Raw genomic sequence first — 18,544 nt, forward strand, 5'->3', positions numbered from 1 at the left:
CAATGAATGATAAGAAAATGTAAAACGACTAGAAGCAAACTGGCTCTTCACTTGGATTTTCGTCTCTTTTGTGTTTTTAGGTCTATTGAATCTGAATATGCGAACGGTGTTATTTTGTACCCTCGTCAAATTGTTCATACTTTGTCAAGTTGTTCATACTTTATGCTGCTTGTATAATACCCTTTTGTGCACGTGTTATTAACACCTGTTCATGTTTGTTCCTTCTTTCTATTTGACGATTAATAACACCTGTTCATGTTTGTTCCTTCTTTCTATTTGACGATATAACCGTATCAAAAACTTCCCTGAAGGAATAAAAAAAAAACGTGGGCTGTAGATTCAAGCTGGTCAGAGAAACTTCCCTGAAGGAATAAAAAAAAAACATGGGCTGTAGATTCAAGCTGGTCAGAGTCGTGGAGGGTCTGGATGAAAGAAAGTGGGAAGTTGTTCGAATTTTCACGAGAAAAAACAGACACAGAACATGGTAGTGGATGGATACTTATTTCTGATGTCGAACCCCCCTTCTTTTGCCAACCAGTAAGAAATTTCATCAGTAAAAATCAGAAAGCCCCAAACTATAGAAGTTGGAGACGACCACGAACCCAAAAAAATGGGGAGTTGAGCACTGGCCAATTGGACCGGCTATGATGCCCTAGTCTGGTTTGTGTGATCGTACATTGTGATAAAGTATTGCCATACATTGTAGTGTGGCATGTGGAAAAATCAAAAAACCACATTATTTTTTGAGTCGTTTTGATCTAGTTGAAATTTATCCATTTTTCAATCTAAAGGTTCATATTATGGGGGCATTCATGCCCTAACACCAGTGTGGGGCATTATAGAAAAATTCCATTATGCACCTTGCAAACTTGTCTAAGGGGAAGGAGAACCTTTTTTCTTGTCCAAGTTTACGTACACACAAGAATGTCCAACAAAATTATTGATCAATTAAAGAAGACAAGTCCGACAATATATGGCATCAAGTATACGATGAGATTATACAATTTTGGCATCAATCATCTCAGATGGAGCACAACTCAATTTATAAACTTATGGCCGAGTAAAAGGCATTCTCTTATAAGTAACTTTCTGGCGCAATTAACGTGCACCCTGGGTGCGTCCGGTTCCCTATCGTTTTGATGCACCTTAGGCGCAATTAAACTGTATCCGGGACGCACTTGGTCGAATTTTCTTCATTTTTCTTGCGGGTAAGGCTCCAAAATAATGTCAAACTACGTGTAATCAGCTTGGAAACCTACAATTACAATAGCAACTTAAAATATCACCGATGATAATAGACATGAAAGTGACATAGCATACCTATGTTGGATGGCCTAAATGTGTATTACACTTATTGAGTGCACCTCGCTTGTCATATATTTTATCAATGCATTGATGTTATATCAAAAATTCAAAACAAATCAAGGAAGTGGAGGGAGGTTATGCCATAAAGTCATAATTCCAAAATCAAAACCGAAAGACATGATCAAGAAATTAAGAGCAAGACTAGAGACTCGACACGATTTATGTGTCATTAGCTTGCATTCCTCGTTCAAAATTCAAAGCATTAGTTTCATGGTCAAACACAAAATGAATGAGACTATATGATAGCACGTGTACATCTAATTTCACGCTCATTCAATTATAAAAGTACCATGTAAAGTCTTACGAAAATGCATGCTTGTGTACCCAGAGAGTCTTCCTCCCACACTGTTGATATAAAAAAATGAAAAAAATAAATAAACCCGAGTATAAAGGAAGCTTAATTTTTGCATCAACATAGTAATAGATAGAAAAGTTGGAATCTTTGATCAATTTGATTCTCATTCCAAAATCAGCATACGGCATTATTCTTTTTTAGAAAGAGAGAGAGCGCGTGGAATTGGAATCGAGTGGACCGAGTTCACTTATATCTGCGTGACCCGGGGGAAGAGAGAGAAATAGGCAGAGCGAACTAAAAAACCCCGCAACAGCTCCAGCTCCAGCTCAGAAAAGAGCCATATTCAACCGATATCTCGTAGCTAGTAATTACTATTGTCTTTTTCTTTCTTGGATTTGGTTTTGTCGTACATATCTACTATGACCTCTCACAGCTTCACTGAGCTTCCTGTATAAAATACTAAAATACCATGGCTGCTTTAGATTTCACGATTGCGGCGGAATCAAGAATTGATTTTATCTTGGGCTTATCAAAAAAAATTTTGGGTGGGCAAATTTTTTTTCAATTGTATAAATCGTATCGAATATGTATCGCGTATCGTAAAATATGTTCAAGATTTTTGGAGGAGGGAGAATATTAAAGATAAGAGTGTGGAAGGAGAGTGCTTGTATTATATTTGAACTCAAATCTTTTTTGGCCTCAAATCTTTTTTGGCTTTGTACAAAATGGTTAGAACCTATTCCTATTTAAACCACTTTATTTTCAGAGATAATTATGAAATTACACATGTAATTAATTCTCACAAAAAACTCTACATACTTCACAAGGATATATTCTAGAGCTTCCAAAAACCAAGAGTGAACCTATGTTGGGGCCTGGGGTCCCGACCTAGAGTTTTAAATTTTATATATTTTATATACTTGATTTTGAATATTATCGATAATTATTTATATAGTTACTTATAATCTTAATAATTTTTGTTTAATTTGATAAAGAATCAGTTATTTTACATCTCAATTTTTTCACAAATGAAAAATAAACACGTAACCGTTGAAATATAGCTTAAAGAAAAAAGCAAAATGATTGGTATACTTTAACTATATTAGACTAAAATTATTTCAATGTACAAATTTGATGTGTTGAAAAGTAAACACTTTATGATATAATAAATATCGTTCCGATAAAAAAATTATAACTATTAAGCCGGCCCTCTTCCGATCAATATCGCTACTCTGCTACCCGGTAAAAACTAGTAGATATTTATAATTTTTTTACGGGTTTCTAAAATGGATCCGGGTTACAGCCCATGGTGGGTATACTTCCGCCCTTGACGATTACTTGGACGTTGTTTTTGTTTACATCGTACTCACGCGGAAGTTGAAAATTTTCATAGCAAGCTATTGGTACTGCTTTTGCTTTTCCATTGACGCCGACTATTATTGCAGGGCCTTTTGCGTCTGCTAGCTAGGTTTTGCTTTTCTGTGGCCTGAAGATGGTAAAATTATCATTCGATTCTCTGTTTGTTTTTAGGGTTTTCTTTACGATTTGTTGTTAAGCTTTGTTTGAACTTGCTAAACTGTTTGGTGTTCAGCTTCCGCTTTCGCTGCTCAAGACCGCTCAAGGACACCCTATGGTACGATCTCATCTTTTGTTACCTCTGTTGTTACATTTTTCAAGTTACCGTGAAATATATCTAGGAACAAAAAAGTTGAGGGTTCAGCTATTTGAGAGAAGAGCGAGAATTTTGGGGAAAAGAACTCTCCTTTCCAATCACTTGTTTGGATAGTTTAAGAAGAGAGAGAGATAGGGTATAATGGTACAGATTAGAGATTTTTTGGCTCGAGACTTGCGTTGTTGTATGCATATTTGGCTGGAAGTGAATGGTTGTGCGGATAAGATAGTTATCTGAAGGGCTGCATACATCACTGGCGGAAAATTGGAACTACTTTTAGTAGTTTGTCACACTCAATGTTCTTAATCGAGGATATCAAACTTAACTTAGTGTTTGTGTGCCTTGTGACAGTTGGTGGAACTGAAAAATGGGGAGACCTACAATGGGCATTTGGTAAACTGTGATACTTGGATGAACATACATCTTCGTGAAGTCATTTGTACTTCTAAGGTTTTCTATTCTTTCTTTCCTTTTTCTTTGTGTTTTTCTTTATTATTTTTGTCGGTGTTGCACACTTACAAACACATAATCACGTGTTTGGATGTAAGGATTACTAACCTTTTCAAATTCACAATGTATATCATTGGAATTCTCTATGTAGGATGGAGATAGGTTTTGGCGAATGCCTGAGTGCTATATCCGGGGAAATACAATTAAGTATCTTCGAGTTCCTGACGAGGTACTATTGTTTTCTACTATTGTCTGCACTCTTCACATGCTGTACTTACTTTGAATGGTAACAAAGCCTTGTCCCATAGCCTTTGCACTTCCTTTGACACAACTTGCAGCTTGCTTAGTGGTTGTATTGTCGAATGTGTGTGTGTGTGTGTGTGTGTGTGAGAGAGAGAGAGAGAGAGAGAGAGAGATTTGTTAACACAGTTGCTTTCCTTTGATGAGTTTCCACATTCTAACCCGGCATACTCAATCATCCCAATTCCCTAACTGTTCATCACGCCTTTTGTTATTGGTGTTATCATATCCTTTCCAACCTCTTAGGAAGGTCATGTATCTTTTAAATATCGTGTCCATCTGCATCTTGGGGATCATGTCATTACATCTTAAATTAGCCAAAATTTTCATATTAGCCTACTTGGTGTACGTGAGTTTTTGTTTTGAACTTGTTTGGCTGCTGCCTTGGAAAACTAAAGCAGCTAATTAAGCTCGGATAATCTTTGATTTTCAAGAAAGCCATCTAAATTTTGCAAGCATCTCTTGACTCTTGTAACTATTTTTTTCTGTTTTATTCAATGTAAACCCTTAGACTGATGTCTCCCTGGCACTCCCTGCCAAAAGAAGAGACACATTTAAGTTCTTCTTCTTCTTGGCCACTTTTATATATAATTAAGGAATTCTTAGGGTTCAGTATTTTAGTTTGGATTGTATGCCACTTACGAACGATGCTTTTCAAGTAGGAGCTCACTGTTGTTTTTCTCTGAGCTTAAGAGATGGCTGTTTTTACTACTGTTTTTTGACGTCTGCTGATACCAGACTTACCTTTGTTCTTCTGTCTCCAGTCATGTGCGGTGGGTATGATTGTTTTAGAGTGACATGAGAAAAAATTGTGGGTTATGTGTAAGTGGTGGGTGTGACTAATGCATCCAATACTGTATTGGATGTCTATGCAAAACTTTATAAGATCTTGCGGAGTGTTTTAGGCTTCTATTTCAGTAGCATGTGGGAGTGCTAGTTAACTATCAGGCAGCCAAACGGCAGCCTAACCACCACTCTTTTGGTCCAAGATTGGAGAATCCCTGTTCAATTTGGTTCACTAGTCCTCTAATGTGGCCATTTGCTTGATATTCATTTTTATTATCTCTTTGGCACCTCACATATTGTCGTCTTTACTTTTGTCCTTTTTAAATTGTTATCACACTGAAGTGTTGTTATGCCTCTGTTTCCCAGGTGATAGATAAAGTTCAGGAAGAGAGTAAGAGCCGTACAGGTATATACTGCTCTTTGCTTTGCTTATTTCGCAGTTCTTTTATATTTTGATTGAACATCTGGTGTCTCTTGATTCCCTGTAGGCTGTATTTTATTCTTTCCTTTTTGGCTTGTAAAATATTTGTATGAACATTATCAAAAAAAATATTTGTATAAATTTTCCAACACAAGGCAGTCATTATTGGATAAATGTGGTATGTGCAGAGGTGGTTATTGTCTAAGTTCAGTTAATTGCCATGTATCAGGCGTGTGGAAAATGATTTAGTACCCGATTTGTTGTTTTGTTAATTTAGTCTGCTTAATATCTTCATCATCTTCTTCTTCTTCTTTTTTGGGGTAACTTAGCTTGAAATAGAAAAAAGGCTAACCGAATATACAGCCTACAAGGGGCATACCCCAAGAGGAAAAGAAAATAAAGAAAAAGGAGAAAATCTAATCTTCATCTTCTTGTTGTCTTGTTCCCCATAGTCTATTAATTCTGCTTTAATTTCTGCCTCGTTTCTTTATTTGCTCATGAGGCGGCTGATAAATAATTTTATGATGTTGAGTTCTGTTGTAGTATTTTATATTTTTATGCATTCACTTGATTGTGAATTTTCTTGGTTGAAGTTATTTTTTTATAAGGATTGACAATGTTTCAGATAGGAAGCCACCTGGAGTAGGGCGTGGAAGAGGAAGAGGGAGAGAGGATGGCACAAGTGGGCGGCCAGCCAAAGGCATAGGACGTGGCTTTGATGATGGAGCTGCTAAAGGGATGGGTGGGGGTCGAGGCAGGGGTGGTCCTGGTGGAAGAACTGGTGGAAGCAGAGGTATAAGCTTTCCCCGCAATGTGTTCTATTTAGAGGGATTGCATTTTATAGTCTACTGATAAGTTCAACGTAGTCCATTCTAAGCATCCTACTTTTGGAGTCACCAATTACAAGTTGCCACTTCCACGGGAATTTGTTATTTTCTTGAAAACAGAAACCTCTAGTTTTTTAGTACACTTTGAGTCTTCATCTTTTCTACTATTCTGACAAGAAAAGGATTGAAAAATCAAGTAGTCTAAGCATAAATTGAAGCTCTCATGATTTAGTTCTTATAGCATGTAAGCTCATTTGCCATGTGTTTGAACTGCTGGCAGGTAGCTCGCGTGGCAGCCGATGATCTGAAGCTGAGGCGTTGAAGGACCGAAGGAGGTTGACTGGTTTTGTGGGCATTCTGCTCCGTTGTCCATTTTATATTGTCACGAAGTTGCTTTCTAATGTTCTGAATTATGCCGACCATTCTTTATCTAAGACAGTGAACGTTAAGACAGCATGAATGGTCGGAAGAGTGGAAAAACCTAAAAGATTGTTGAGAGTGAAAGATATAGGTAGTAGTATTGTAAGAGGAAACTTCCTTTTGGTATTGATTTATTTCTACCTTTTGTGCTATCTATTCCTGAACACATTAGCTTCCTAATATTTCCCCTGGTTTTCTGCTTGCTGAATTTTGTGGAGTGACTACAAAAGCTTAAAATTTCTCTGCCAACTAGGATTGTGCTAATGATAATTCGACATTTTTCTGACAGCATTCTGCATAAAAGTCGTGTAACATTTCGCTCATTGTCGGCTGCGCATTATAAGCAGGACCAATTACACACATTGGTTATTCAGGTTCTATTCTAACCATGCATGGGACGATAGTGTTTAGAGTTGCATTCTGGATTTTTGTTTAGTATTCCCTTGTCTAAACATCAGCCGTCTGGTCATACTACATGCAAATCATCTCTCTCTCTCTCTCTCGTGTAAAATGCACCCATCAAAGTAAATTTCTGTCGTAGCCGGCCTTGCACTGGTTCTTGAGATCCCGGAGACAGCTCCTTCTCAAGCGAATGTCCCAGTGCGTTATTACAGGGGCGAATGTCCCTACGCATTTGCTAGCAATTCAACTGTGCACGGATGAGTCGGCCTCTTGCTGTCTTCATTAGTGATTCTTAGGGTTCGGAGATGTTTTTCCGGCTAGGTTTTGTCTCTGTGTTTGCTGGTGGTTTTGCTGGCAAGTGTAGTAGACTTGGTGGGCTTTGTTTAAGCCGTTGTAATCCTGTTTTTCTTGTATCTCTGATCCGTTCATGGATTTATTAATGAAGATTTGCCATTCAAAAAAAAGAGAGTAAATGCTCAAGCTATAGTGGCTTTTCATCCCTTACAATAGATTACAAACAACCGGATCACTGTCAAACTGGTTAATATCATGAACTATAAACTATAAAGGCATTCCAACGGTTCAAACGAAAGGACCAGATGAATGAAAACCATTATAAAACAGGGTACAACACGAAATGCTGATTGACAGACTACTAGTAGGGATGATGTCTGCTTTTCCTGCAGATCTTTGGTGACTTCATGACCAGTTTACTTGAAATCCAAGAACGATTTGCATCCGACAATTCATCTGGCATCCAACAACATAAACGGCCATCCTCACCACCTGTCCATCCAAAGATGCCTCCTTGGGTATGGGTGGGCGCACCCTGCATGCCCGACAAAGGCAAGACACTCCTAACAATACCCGTGTGGCCACCGTGGAGAACGGCTTCTGGAGGCCCAATCGCTCCTTTTCCTTTGAAGTTCACAGGGAAGTAGCCCAAGGTTCCAGCGCTGGTTCCACCAATCACCCATAGCCGATCGTCTTGCCCCGAGTAGTGACAATCAACAAAATAGTCAATCTGCCACAGGTGAGCTCAATTAGAATAACCGATGAAAATTGGGAAAATGACGGCCAAGGACATGTTTTGATAATTAATACCCGCCAAGGACATTTTGTTCATTAAAAATATTCTCAGCATGTCCTTGGCAAGTATTAATTTTCAAAACACGTCCTGGACCGTCATTTTCTCATGAAAATTTGTTGTTGCTCAGTCTAGAAAAACATGTACTTGTTTGAAAATAAGGCTCGTAGCTTGCTCTTGAAAGTTTGTGTTGCTCAATATCAAGTTTTGAACCTTTCACAATTTAGCAAAACTCAAGTGGAAAAGACTGACATACATGATCCAATGCCCAGCTGTCAGAAGCTAAAGTACGAGCGTCCTCTATGTTCACTTCAATTTTTGCATCATTCCAGTCCCAAACACTAACCAGCCAACAAAGTCATAGCAGAATGTTAGGGCTCTAGTACAGATAAAATACAGAGGTAAACAATCTGCATACTCAATCAATTCATTGAGACATGGAAGTGGTCCTCTGGCTCAAAGTCCAAACCCAAAAATACAGTTCTAATTCATTATCATAAAAACGTATGTCTTTTACAGCTCGATAGGTTAGGGCGAGGATTAGTCCATTCCATTGCCACCTATTCAATTTTGGAGAACTTCGATTTACGAGAGGAGAACTTCATACCAAAAAAACTACTATGCAGAGAACTTCACAATAGTACCTTAAGGTTTCAATGTGTGTCAAACACCAGAGCTTTTGGCTTGCCCCTCCAAGAAAGCCAACTTTTCCAATTGAAGTTCCCACATTAATCACCTAAATGGATAGTACAGTACAGTGAGAAATTCAGAAAGCTCCTAACAGAAGAGCACGCATTTTGAAAATAAAGTTCCAGCAACAAATTAATGGCAATCCGAGATCAAATGGACATCTACTACATAGTCTATACTCTACAGCAGCCCCCAGCATTAACAAAGAAGTACACAGAAACGAATCAAATATCAATTTGCACAAAATATTTAATCATTGTAGAACTATTGGGAGCAATTCAATGCAGAGCTCAGCCTCCACTTAAGTGATGAGTAAAAAATTACCGTAGTCCTGCTGGTTGAAATTTACCAAAAAGTTAAAGCATCAGAATGGTCAAAAGAAGATAAGAGGACAGGGGAAGAAGACATTACTGACTCCAGATGATCATCGTCGCTGATACTTCCACGGGTATCAAAGATACACATTAGTCCATCTACAGAAGCAGAAAGAAGCTTGTTTTGATGGTCGGGGACAAAGTGGACCTATTAAAAATTGTCATGTCACTTTCTTAGTTTTCAGAAAAAACTCATCTCACTAACAGGCATCATAATCAAAATGTTTTATCAAATAACCACAATCACCATTGAGAACTGCAGAATCACTATGCATCATCATAGCCAATACATAGGAGAACCAAGAACCCATAGAAGATTCAGTAAGCACCTGAGTAACATCATCCATATGAGATTCCTCCAAGCATGCAATCTGCTTCTTGGTTCTCCAGTCCCAGAAGAATATCTGCATGAATTTGTAAAGATGCAAAAAAATAAAAAATAAAAAGAAAGGCCACATAAACCAACCGCAATGTGTTTATCCCTCTCCCCCAATTTATTAGACAACCTTTGACATCCAAGTTTTTTATAACCTACACATAATCTACATGGCTACATGGTATTCCCTAATCAGTAAATCTTCAAATTTTGCATCACCTTTCCTCCTTTACCAAACTTACCAAAAAAGAAATCCAGAAGGCATTCTTCTTCCCAAGCCCACCTTTAACTTATCACTTCTTTTATAGCACTATACTCCACTCAAACAAGTTGTATTCCTGGTGGATTATAATGTTACAAAGTTTAACTGATGCAAACCATTCCTACCTTATTTCCATTATATAATTTCACATTGCACATAAAACAAAACAAAACAACAATCACCTACAAAAACATTTATTAGAAGTGTACCCTTGTATAATTGACAAGATTGGTCAAATTCTAAGCCAAAAAGATTTCACACCTGAGACTTACTTCCAGCGGCAAGAAGATTATCACCTGACCCACCAAACGAAAAGCTGAATATATCTTGTGACGGGCCAGCACTTACTGAAGACACCTGCACAACACAAGTAAACACATATAGACCCAAAAATATTCCCATGAAAACAGTGGCGTAGCTATGTTGGGGCCCGGGGTGGCCCCGGCCCCCCTCCGAGCCCCTGAGTTTTAAAATTTTATTTTGTATATACTTGATTTTGAATATTATTGATAATTATTGTTGTATAGATACATATAATTTTAATAATTTTGGTTTGATTTGATAAAAAACCGGTTATTTTACATTCTCATTTCTCAATCTGTTGAAGTTGCCTGAAGAAAAAAACAAAATGATTGGTATCTTTTAACTGTATTAGGCTAGAATTATTTTAGTGTACAAATGTAATGTATTGAAAAACAAAAAAGAAATTATGATATAATAAGTATAAGTTCTGATAAAAAAATGTCTATTAATCCGGCTCCCCAAGTCAAAAATCCTGGCTTCGCCACTGCGCAAAAATCCCACGCCAGTTTAGGTCTTTCCCTCCAGGTTGCAACTCCATTGACAAGAATCGTATTCTATCACATCTACTCAGCGTCTCTGCGACCAAATCACAAAAGTTTATGACCTGATGTTTCCACAACTTAGTGTTTGTATGTATGTTTGTCCTACTATTATAAAGGGTACACTCATAGGTGTGAGCGTACCTACCCCTTTAAACTACGTAAAGAAACTGCCAATAAGGAAGGGGGAATAAAATGCCACCCCAAATTTCTTTCTCCCTTCTTCTGTGTGTGTGTGTCGCAGAGAGAGAGAGAGAGAGACCTGGTGGAATGATCTAGTGTCCCAAGCTCTGATGGTACCATCAGAAGAGCAGGAGTGGAGGACGTTGGGAGTAGTTGGACCAGAGAAGGAGATTTGATTGATAGTGGAAGAGTGGCCTTTCAACTCTCCAAAGTATTGACCAGTCGCCGGCGCGTACAATTTCACGGCGTTGGTAGACAGAGACACCCCCATCGACGTCAAATCATCCCTAACATTCCATAATTAATCAGAAGATAAGGAAACACAAACATTAAAATTCTGCTTAATTTAGACCCAAATACTTACTAATTGGAAAAGAGGAGAAATTGAGACTGACGTACTTGGGCACGATTTGAAAGACGTAGTCTTCACCAAAGCTTGTTTGGACCGTGTTCTTCAATCCAAATCGCTTGGAGTGCTTTGAATTAGGAGTAGCTTCTGACTCTTCCACGTCCACCTCCATACCTTCTTCCATTCTCTCTCTCTCTCTCTCTCCCTCTCTCTCTCTCCCTCCCTCGGCGGGAGAGATGTATCATTTATGAGCGCAAACCAGGGTTTTAGGGTTGGGCTTCCTCAAGTAAAGCGCCGCACGGTAAATTACAGTCGCCAATCACATACGTTGGCTCCATTTTCTTTTTCTTTTAATCATCTACCGTTACCGTATCGGGATTACTTTTCAATATACAATTTTTTTTATAAAGTTTTTTACTTATTCACGAAAAAATATTACTAGTATTAAGTTATAATAAATCTATTTGTTTCTCACAAATTTTTCACGTAGAAAAAAGATCAAATTTGTAAAATCTATGTAAATGTAAAGAGAGTGTGAAAATTACTATCCTAAATTCCTTTTTAAAGAAGATATTTAGGCCATGTTTGGTAGCACTTATGTTTCCTGTTTTTTGTTTTTATTTTCAAAATTTTTAAAAAATAGAAATGAAAATATGTTTGGTGCACTACTTCCATTTCCAAATCATGTAAACAATTTTCACTATTTTAAAAATTTGAGGAAGTATCAAAACCTTACTTTCACTTTTTTTAAAATCGATAAACCGGCTGCCAAAAAATTCCCAACACCTTCCACTTGCACCAAAACCGTCTCCTTATCTCATCCCAAACTTTTTTGTCACTAAAAAAAATAAAAAAGATCTCATCCCAAACCTATGTGGCCCTTTACGCTTGCTGACAGCGTGTGCCATATGGAAGCTTTGACACCACTCTATGGCAATATAATCCTATGTACTTGATACCACAAATAGTACTTGGGTTGGGATCATCTTCCCCTATCTGATCATGTCATGTACCCAATTTACTGACAGAGCCAATGTAGGCCCACCTGGGGCACAGGCCCCCACTGCATTTTTTTTTTTGGTTACTTGAATCGAATCAGTCAATTAGCTATTGTTTTTTAACATATCAACTCGTCCAAATACAAACACATAAAGGATATTTTGTTCAATAACTCAAAATTAGGGTGAATATGATAGCATTATCTACTTTATTTAGAATTCATAATAGATGGGTAAACAAAACACTGCTCCAAAATCTGAAATCTCTCATTTGTATGTAACATGCAAGCCACTGTCGTATTGCCAAAAAACATCAAGTCATGGGTCGGTGGGATGTATGAGATTCGGTGTCATCGGAATTTTTATTTCATAGTTCCCCTGCTAATGCATATTTCTGACTACGCCATTAGTACCCATGATATTAGTCTCACGTGTTTGAAAACAAATCTCAACGTTAAACCCAGACAATCTCTCTCTCTCTCTCTCTCTCTCTCTCTCTCTCTCTCTCTCTCTCTCTCTCTCTCTCTCTCTCTCTCTCTCTCTCTCTCTCTCTCTCTCTCGTATTGTTTCGAAATTAGTGAAGAAATTGCAAGAGAGACAATTTAAGGAAAAGTAAAAACTGGTTTCAGAAATTGTTTTTTTGTTTTAAAAATAGGTTAACACAAACATGTTTTCTACTTTCACCTTTTTTTTAGGAAAAATAGAAATTGATTTTAGTAAATAGAAAACATGAAAAGAAAAGTGGCAGTATTACCCAACTTTCAGCTTCTTACTAGAGCCAAAACTTGAATGGCTAAACCTTTTTAGAAAAATGATGTTCCAACTCCGCACTTGACCGTTGTACAATGCAAATATTCTCATTACGATTTTATTTAAAGATTTGAGTTGTTCTTTTTATAGACCTTGAAGTATAAATTATTCATAAATAAAATAAAATTGATTGGACATTAATCAAGTTTTGGTTGGATCATATTATTGTTCGAGCAACATTAAACTATGACTATATATATAATTTTCAAATGGAGAGGTCTTTATTTTAGTTAAAATAAGGACCTCTCAATTTCTCCCATTTTCCATTCGAATTACGATAATCCGAGCCGCTCAATGTGTTTAGAACATAATTTTAAGAATACTCGCGAGGAATCAGCAAAAAAAATGACCGGGAAGGGCTTCATCCAAACAGTTTTTATTTGAACCGTTCAATAAAAAAACAAACAAAAACTATTCGGATGAAGCCTTTCCAGTCATTTTTTTTTGCTGATTTCTCACAAGTACCTTTAAAATCACGTTCTGAACACATTGAGCCGCTTGGATCATCGAGAGTACCTTTAAAATCACGTTCTGAACACATTGAGCGGCTTGGATCATCGTAATTCTATCGAGAAATGGAAGTCCTTATTTTATTAAGTTAATGTGATTCTTAAGAGAAAGTAACTCATATAATATAATTTTCAAATGGAGAGGTCCTTATTTTAGTTATATATATTACTATTATAAGAAATTTTATTTGTTCAAAAAATTATCGATATTTGATCAAATAATTTCATTCTTAAATATCATACATACCACATGTCAAATCAACAACTTGGATCATCAAAATGAATAATCACGGTGATAAATATTCTGCATGACCCGAGTTGTTATATTAGAGGATCTTGATTTTTTATTTTTGAGCCACTACATCATAGCATTCCAGTAAAAATAATTAACAAGTCTTGGATCAGGGCACTTATACCACGATTACGATCTCGTTCGTTTTGAGGATTTAAATTTTGGATTCTAATTATTATTTTATTTCTCTTCAATCATTATTTTTATTTTTCTCTCTCTATCTCTCTTCAATCATTACACTTATTATCTGTAAATTCAAATTCAAAATTCCAAAACAGCCATAGCCAAATAATACTTCTGTTCTCCTTCTCGTGCAACTCTAAACTTCTAGTCGCGGAAATGCATAGAATTGCGTACAACCGTTTGCGAAAAGATATTTGTTGCGGTGATCCATTAAAATTGTGCGGAAATAAAGAAAGGAGAGATTAGATTAGATTGATTAGATTATCCATTGGAAAAAGTAAAAGTAGAAGAGGATGAAAGAAACCGGTGGGTTTGTCTACACACTTCGATGGGCGCCAACCACTTTCTCCATTCCCTTCTCTCTATAAAAAGCAAATTTCCCACTCGTCCATCTCCTCCTATCTCTCTCCCCCTCTAGAGCGCTTGAGTTCAAGAAACTTCTACACGACCACGAAAATGGCGACATCAGAGAAACCAGTCATGGTAATCGGAGTAGACGACAGTGAGGAAAGCACGTATGCCCTAGAATGGGCTCTCGATCATTTCTTCGCTCCCTACGCTCCCAATTTCAACTTCGACCTCGTCGTCGTTCACTCTAAACCTTCTCCCATTTCCGTCGTCGGAATTGCTGGCCCTGGTACGTATATATATCTTCAATTCCCTATCGTAATGCTTGTTATGATTATTTGTTTTTGATGAGCTAAAAAAAGAACCGAACGACTCAACAAAAGTTGATTGTGTTTCAAGAGTTAACGAGTTTTAGAAATATGTTTGTGAGACAAACTGATCAGAGATGAGCTTTAATCAAGTCAATCACGAACCGATCTCGAGCAACTTGAATTTTTTACACTATGAGTCAAACGAGCCGAGTATTCGCAGCTTGGTTTTTTATATGTCCAAACTGATCTCAAACAAGTTTTTAATGAATGAAAATGAGCAAGTTTTTAATGAACAAACACGAGCTCCTAGTTTGGTTGCTTTATCAGCTCTTTATTAGTATTGATTGCTATTAGATTAGAAGAGTATTTGATTATCTCGGGAAGTAAATTGCAGGTAGTGGCCAAGCCCTGCCGTACATTGAATCGGATCTCAAGAAGATTGCTGCTAGGGTTATAGAACAGGCTAAGGAGATGTGCATCAGTAAATCGGTATGATATTAATTACTTTTAAATTCGTTATATTTTTTCTCTGGTTTCATTTTTAATTTCGTCAATATGTTTGAGTAAAAAGTTATCTTTAGGATCGATGCGTATGGTGCAAGCTAATTGGCTGTTATGCCTAGCTGTCTGTTAACATCACACACAATAAGCATCCAGAATCTTTTTTGCTTCAATTGGGAGGAGACTATCTACAAATAGAGAATAAATTCTTTACACCGCTAGTGTAAACATTTATTTCTTCCAAATCAATTACATTGCGACACGTGTCAAAACAGTGGTCCCAATTAATAAAACATGGACGTGGCGCAATGCAATTGATTTGGAGGAAACATGTCTTTACACCGGCGGTGTAAATAATTTATTCTCCTACAAATATTATGACCGACCGCAACAAATCACATCTTATTGGAGAAGAAATGATAAGCTCAACTAACAGCCCGTGTGGGAGGAATTAGCAGTGTACCCTAGGCCAGTGACTCTTCTCCTAGTTGGTTAAAAATCCTAGTTTAAGCAGTACATATTTTTTATTTTTGGGGTAAGTTTTTTATATTTCACATCAGTGAACTTTTTCCTATATCTTTTTGGTCGGAACATCTGGGATTTTCCGATCGACTAGAAGAATCAGAAAAGACAAAAAGTTTTATATTCTTTATTTTGACTTGTTTTTGTGTTGACTGTTCAGTGTTTTTTCTAAAACTTATGGTAAAAGAATTTGACTCAAAGATGAAAAAAGTTGAGGAAAAACCATAAAGATCAATCTCTAAATTTAGTGCAAACTAATACTTAGTCGGTTAGCGATAAAGTTAGCTTTGACATGGTTTGAGTTTGGGAATACATAGATGTTTCATGATTGCCTTCTGGAGTAGCTGGAGCTTGTGATGCTAATTGCTTTGGTAGATTAGCTTGTTTCTCTCTGCAATAGCTGCAGCTGGAGTTAGAAGGGTTCCAAGTTCCAACAACGTTATCCTATGTTACGTAGAACTCCAGTAACTACTAGTTAATTTACAGAGGATAATTTTATACCAATAATAAATTTGACTGTCCAGTTTAGGCATTTTGGCCTGTGAACAGTTTCGGAGAATGGAGATCCCACAAATCATAATGGCGAGTCCTCTGTTCGGTATTATGGTTTTTGGAACTTCAAGATTTTAATTGAATAAAGATGATCCTGTAATCCTTGTAGCATACTAAAACAGTAAAATGTTATACTTTGATACTCTGTGATTCTAAGTTGATTTGCGTACTGTAGAATTATTTCTGAGTTCTGAGCGTTCAAACTCTATGCAGGCCCATGGGGCAAGATTGGAAGTTGTGGAAGGCGATGCTAGGAATGTTCTATGTGATGCTGTAGAGAAACACCATGCGTCCCTGTTGGTCGTGGGTAGTCATGGTTACGGCGCCATTAAAAGGTATGGACTTTGTCTTAGTCCCCAACACACGAGAAACTTGGATATTGCAAAAGTATGACGGGATTCATTGATCTTGAAACTCTCTATCCACCCATCTTGTGAAGATAAAAGTGTGGTTTTTGAGTTAAAGGAATATATGTTTGTAATGAGGTGTCAAAATTATGCGTTACTCGTTAAGGTTAACTCGATATTTCGATACAATCACCCTGGATAATGTATCATAATTCCTCCTTTCCAATGCTAAATTGCTTTACCATCAAGAAAGTAACTAGCCTAGTGCACCGTTGACCTCAACTTTCTTAGATTGTTTCTTTCCTCCTAGTACTTTGTGGGTAGCTTCGCTATTTGCTTTTTCAAGTCTTTGGTGTAAACCTCAATTGCAATATAGATGGCATGAACGGATATTTAAATACCATATTCTTGTGCTTGGAAAGAGTAAATAAATAACATGCGATGATTTGAAAGTAACGTCTCAGTGCACACCCAAAAAGAATGTGGAAATCTAAGACGCAATAGGTCCACCCTCCTATTCAAGCAGGGCCGGCCCAATGGGAAGGCCAAGAGGCCGCTGCTTTGAGCCTTTACATTTTGGGCTAAAAATAGGGCACCATTTCCTAGATAAGTATATATATTTACTGTGCACAATTATAATACAAACTCCTTTGGTGGTTTAGTGGTAAAGTGTTTGCTCTTCCACATAAGATGCCTAGGTTCAAATCATGGTAGTGTACTTTTGAAGTGTCTTTTTGTCAAAAAAAAATTCTCCTATCACACAAATTGGGACTGCTGTAATTCAAACCTAAGTTCATTGAATATTATTGCAACCGCACAAGCCATTAAGGCTGAAATATTTATTATGTTGAATAGTAAGAATGAAAATGATATATAGATAAGTATTTTGGTTTATTTTTTAAAATTAGAAAATTTATGTAGGACACTTTTCTACCACTTGGCCTAGGGCATCTAAATACCTTGGGCCGGCTCTGTATTCAAGATAAGATAAAATGCTTCAGATTCTCATTCCTTTGGAATACTGATGCAGTATCTCTTATTTCTTTTTCTTTTTTGGTACTTCTACTGATGCAGTATCGAATTCTCTTTTGCAGGGCCGTTTTGGGCAGCGTCAGTGACTATTGTGCTCATCATGCTCACTGCAATGTTATGATTGTAAAGAAGCCTAAGACCAAGCACTGAGCTACTTTCGATTGTCTCTCGACTAAGCGAGCAAATTCAGTTGTTCAACAAGAAAATTTCCAGGAGTATTGTATCTATCTGTATTGGTAATAATCGATTTGGATTGTTGGAAAGTATGTACTTTTTATGCAATTGCGTTTGCATATTCTAGCAGCTTGAACCTAATTATCCTTGACAATGCCAAAAATATTGCTTCACTCATTAGCCCATGTACCATGTTCATCTCCAACATGGAAGAAAGCAATTTTATCTCTAATATTCCCACATCCTACAATTTTAGTTCGTTTCAAGTGTCAATGACAATAAGAAATGAAACATGTGAAAGCAATTCGACGAATGAAGTATCTAAGGGTGGATGTATACATTTGATTTTAGAACCTCGTATCTTAAAATACGGAATGTTAAACGGTAGGCGTAAGCTTTTTGTTTGAAATAATACTCTTTTTTTTTCGTTGAATAGCATATGATGCTTGCATAATGGGCTTACTGGATGGGCTGGCGGGGAAATTTAGCCCAAAGATCCCTAATTTTCTTAACGAATCAGGTGGAGCAGACAATGACATCATAAAACAAAATTACTTGCACCAAAAAAAAAAAAAAAAACCCAATATATAAACATCAAATTAGCGAAATACTGAAGCACGGATTGATTGTATTTCGTGCATCACCAAGTTACCAACTACTACTGCTTTGTTTTCTTGCTCGCCATTGGGAGGTGGAGCCCAAGTTTTGGGCCGGAACCGGCAGTCGAAATCTTGACCGTCCAATATTGCAATTGATCGTTTGGATCTGTTCAGAGACTTTTCGTATGAAGAATTAAATTCTTCTTGCGAGGAGTTTGTGAGCAGATCTGAACCATTGATTTTCTCAATGTGCACCTCAGATTAT

General features: G+C 37.1%; 3 protein-coding genes and 1 long non-coding RNA gene across 5 annotated transcripts; 2 read left to right on the plus strand and 2 right to left on the minus strand.

Annotated features, from left to right (window-relative positions):
- Positions 1-1,964: 1,964 nt before the first annotated feature.
- LOC131332626 (probable U6 snRNA-associated Sm-like protein LSm4) lies at positions 1,965-6,688 on the plus strand. Of its 2 annotated transcripts, XM_058366991.1 has the most exons (8): positions 1,965-2,024; positions 3,106-3,155; positions 3,252-3,293; positions 3,684-3,782; positions 3,934-4,011; positions 5,235-5,274; positions 5,915-6,082; positions 6,397-6,688. In XM_058366991.1, the coding sequence occupies exons 2-8, from the start codon at positions 3,153-3,155 to the stop codon at positions 6,417-6,419; spliced, it is 453 nt and encodes a 150-aa protein (XP_058222974.1). In that variant the 5' UTR covers positions 1,965-2,024; positions 3,106-3,152; the 3' UTR covers positions 6,420-6,688. The 2 variants fall into 2 exon arrangements, with proteins under 2 accessions (XP_058222974.1, XP_058222934.1); XM_058366951.1 differs by lacking the exon at positions 1,965-2,024 and having other exon boundaries at positions 3,001-3,155.
- Positions 6,689-7,370: 682 nt separating this feature from the next.
- Positions 7,371-11,419, minus strand: LOC131332537 (WD repeat-containing protein GTS1). Its single transcript, XM_058366868.1, has 8 exons — positions 11,152-11,419; positions 10,832-11,039; positions 9,989-10,084; positions 9,419-9,493; positions 9,127-9,237; positions 8,670-8,761; positions 8,282-8,366; positions 7,371-7,962 (listed from the first exon to the last, which is right to left on the minus strand). Exons 1-8 carry the CDS (start codon positions 11,283-11,285, stop codon positions 7,594-7,596), a joined length of 1,170 nt encoding a protein of 389 aa, XP_058222851.1. The 5' UTR covers positions 11,286-11,419; the 3' UTR covers positions 7,371-7,593.
- LOC131332747 (uncharacterized) lies at positions 10,255-10,826 on the minus strand. Its single transcript, XR_009201679.1, has 2 exons — positions 10,718-10,826; positions 10,255-10,606 (listed from the first exon to the last, which is right to left on the minus strand). It is a non-coding gene; the product is annotated as an uncharacterized LOC131332747 (long non-coding RNA).
- Positions 11,420-14,206: 2,787 nt separating the features above from the next.
- Positions 14,207-17,857, plus strand: LOC131335947 (universal stress protein PHOS34). Its single transcript, XM_058371513.1, has 4 exons — positions 14,207-14,530; positions 14,947-15,041; positions 16,341-16,462; positions 17,569-17,857. Exons 1-4 carry the CDS (start codon positions 14,350-14,352, stop codon positions 17,654-17,656), a joined length of 486 nt encoding a protein of 161 aa, XP_058227496.1. The 5' UTR covers positions 14,207-14,349; the 3' UTR covers positions 17,657-17,857.
- The last annotated feature ends 687 nt before the right edge of the window (positions 17,858-18,544 follow it).

Source organism: Rhododendron vialii, chromosome 1a, assembly GCF_030253575.1.
Source record: "Rhododendron vialii isolate Sample 1 chromosome 1a, ASM3025357v1".
Taxonomy (NCBI): domain Eukaryota; kingdom Viridiplantae; phylum Streptophyta; class Magnoliopsida; order Ericales; family Ericaceae; genus Rhododendron; species Rhododendron vialii.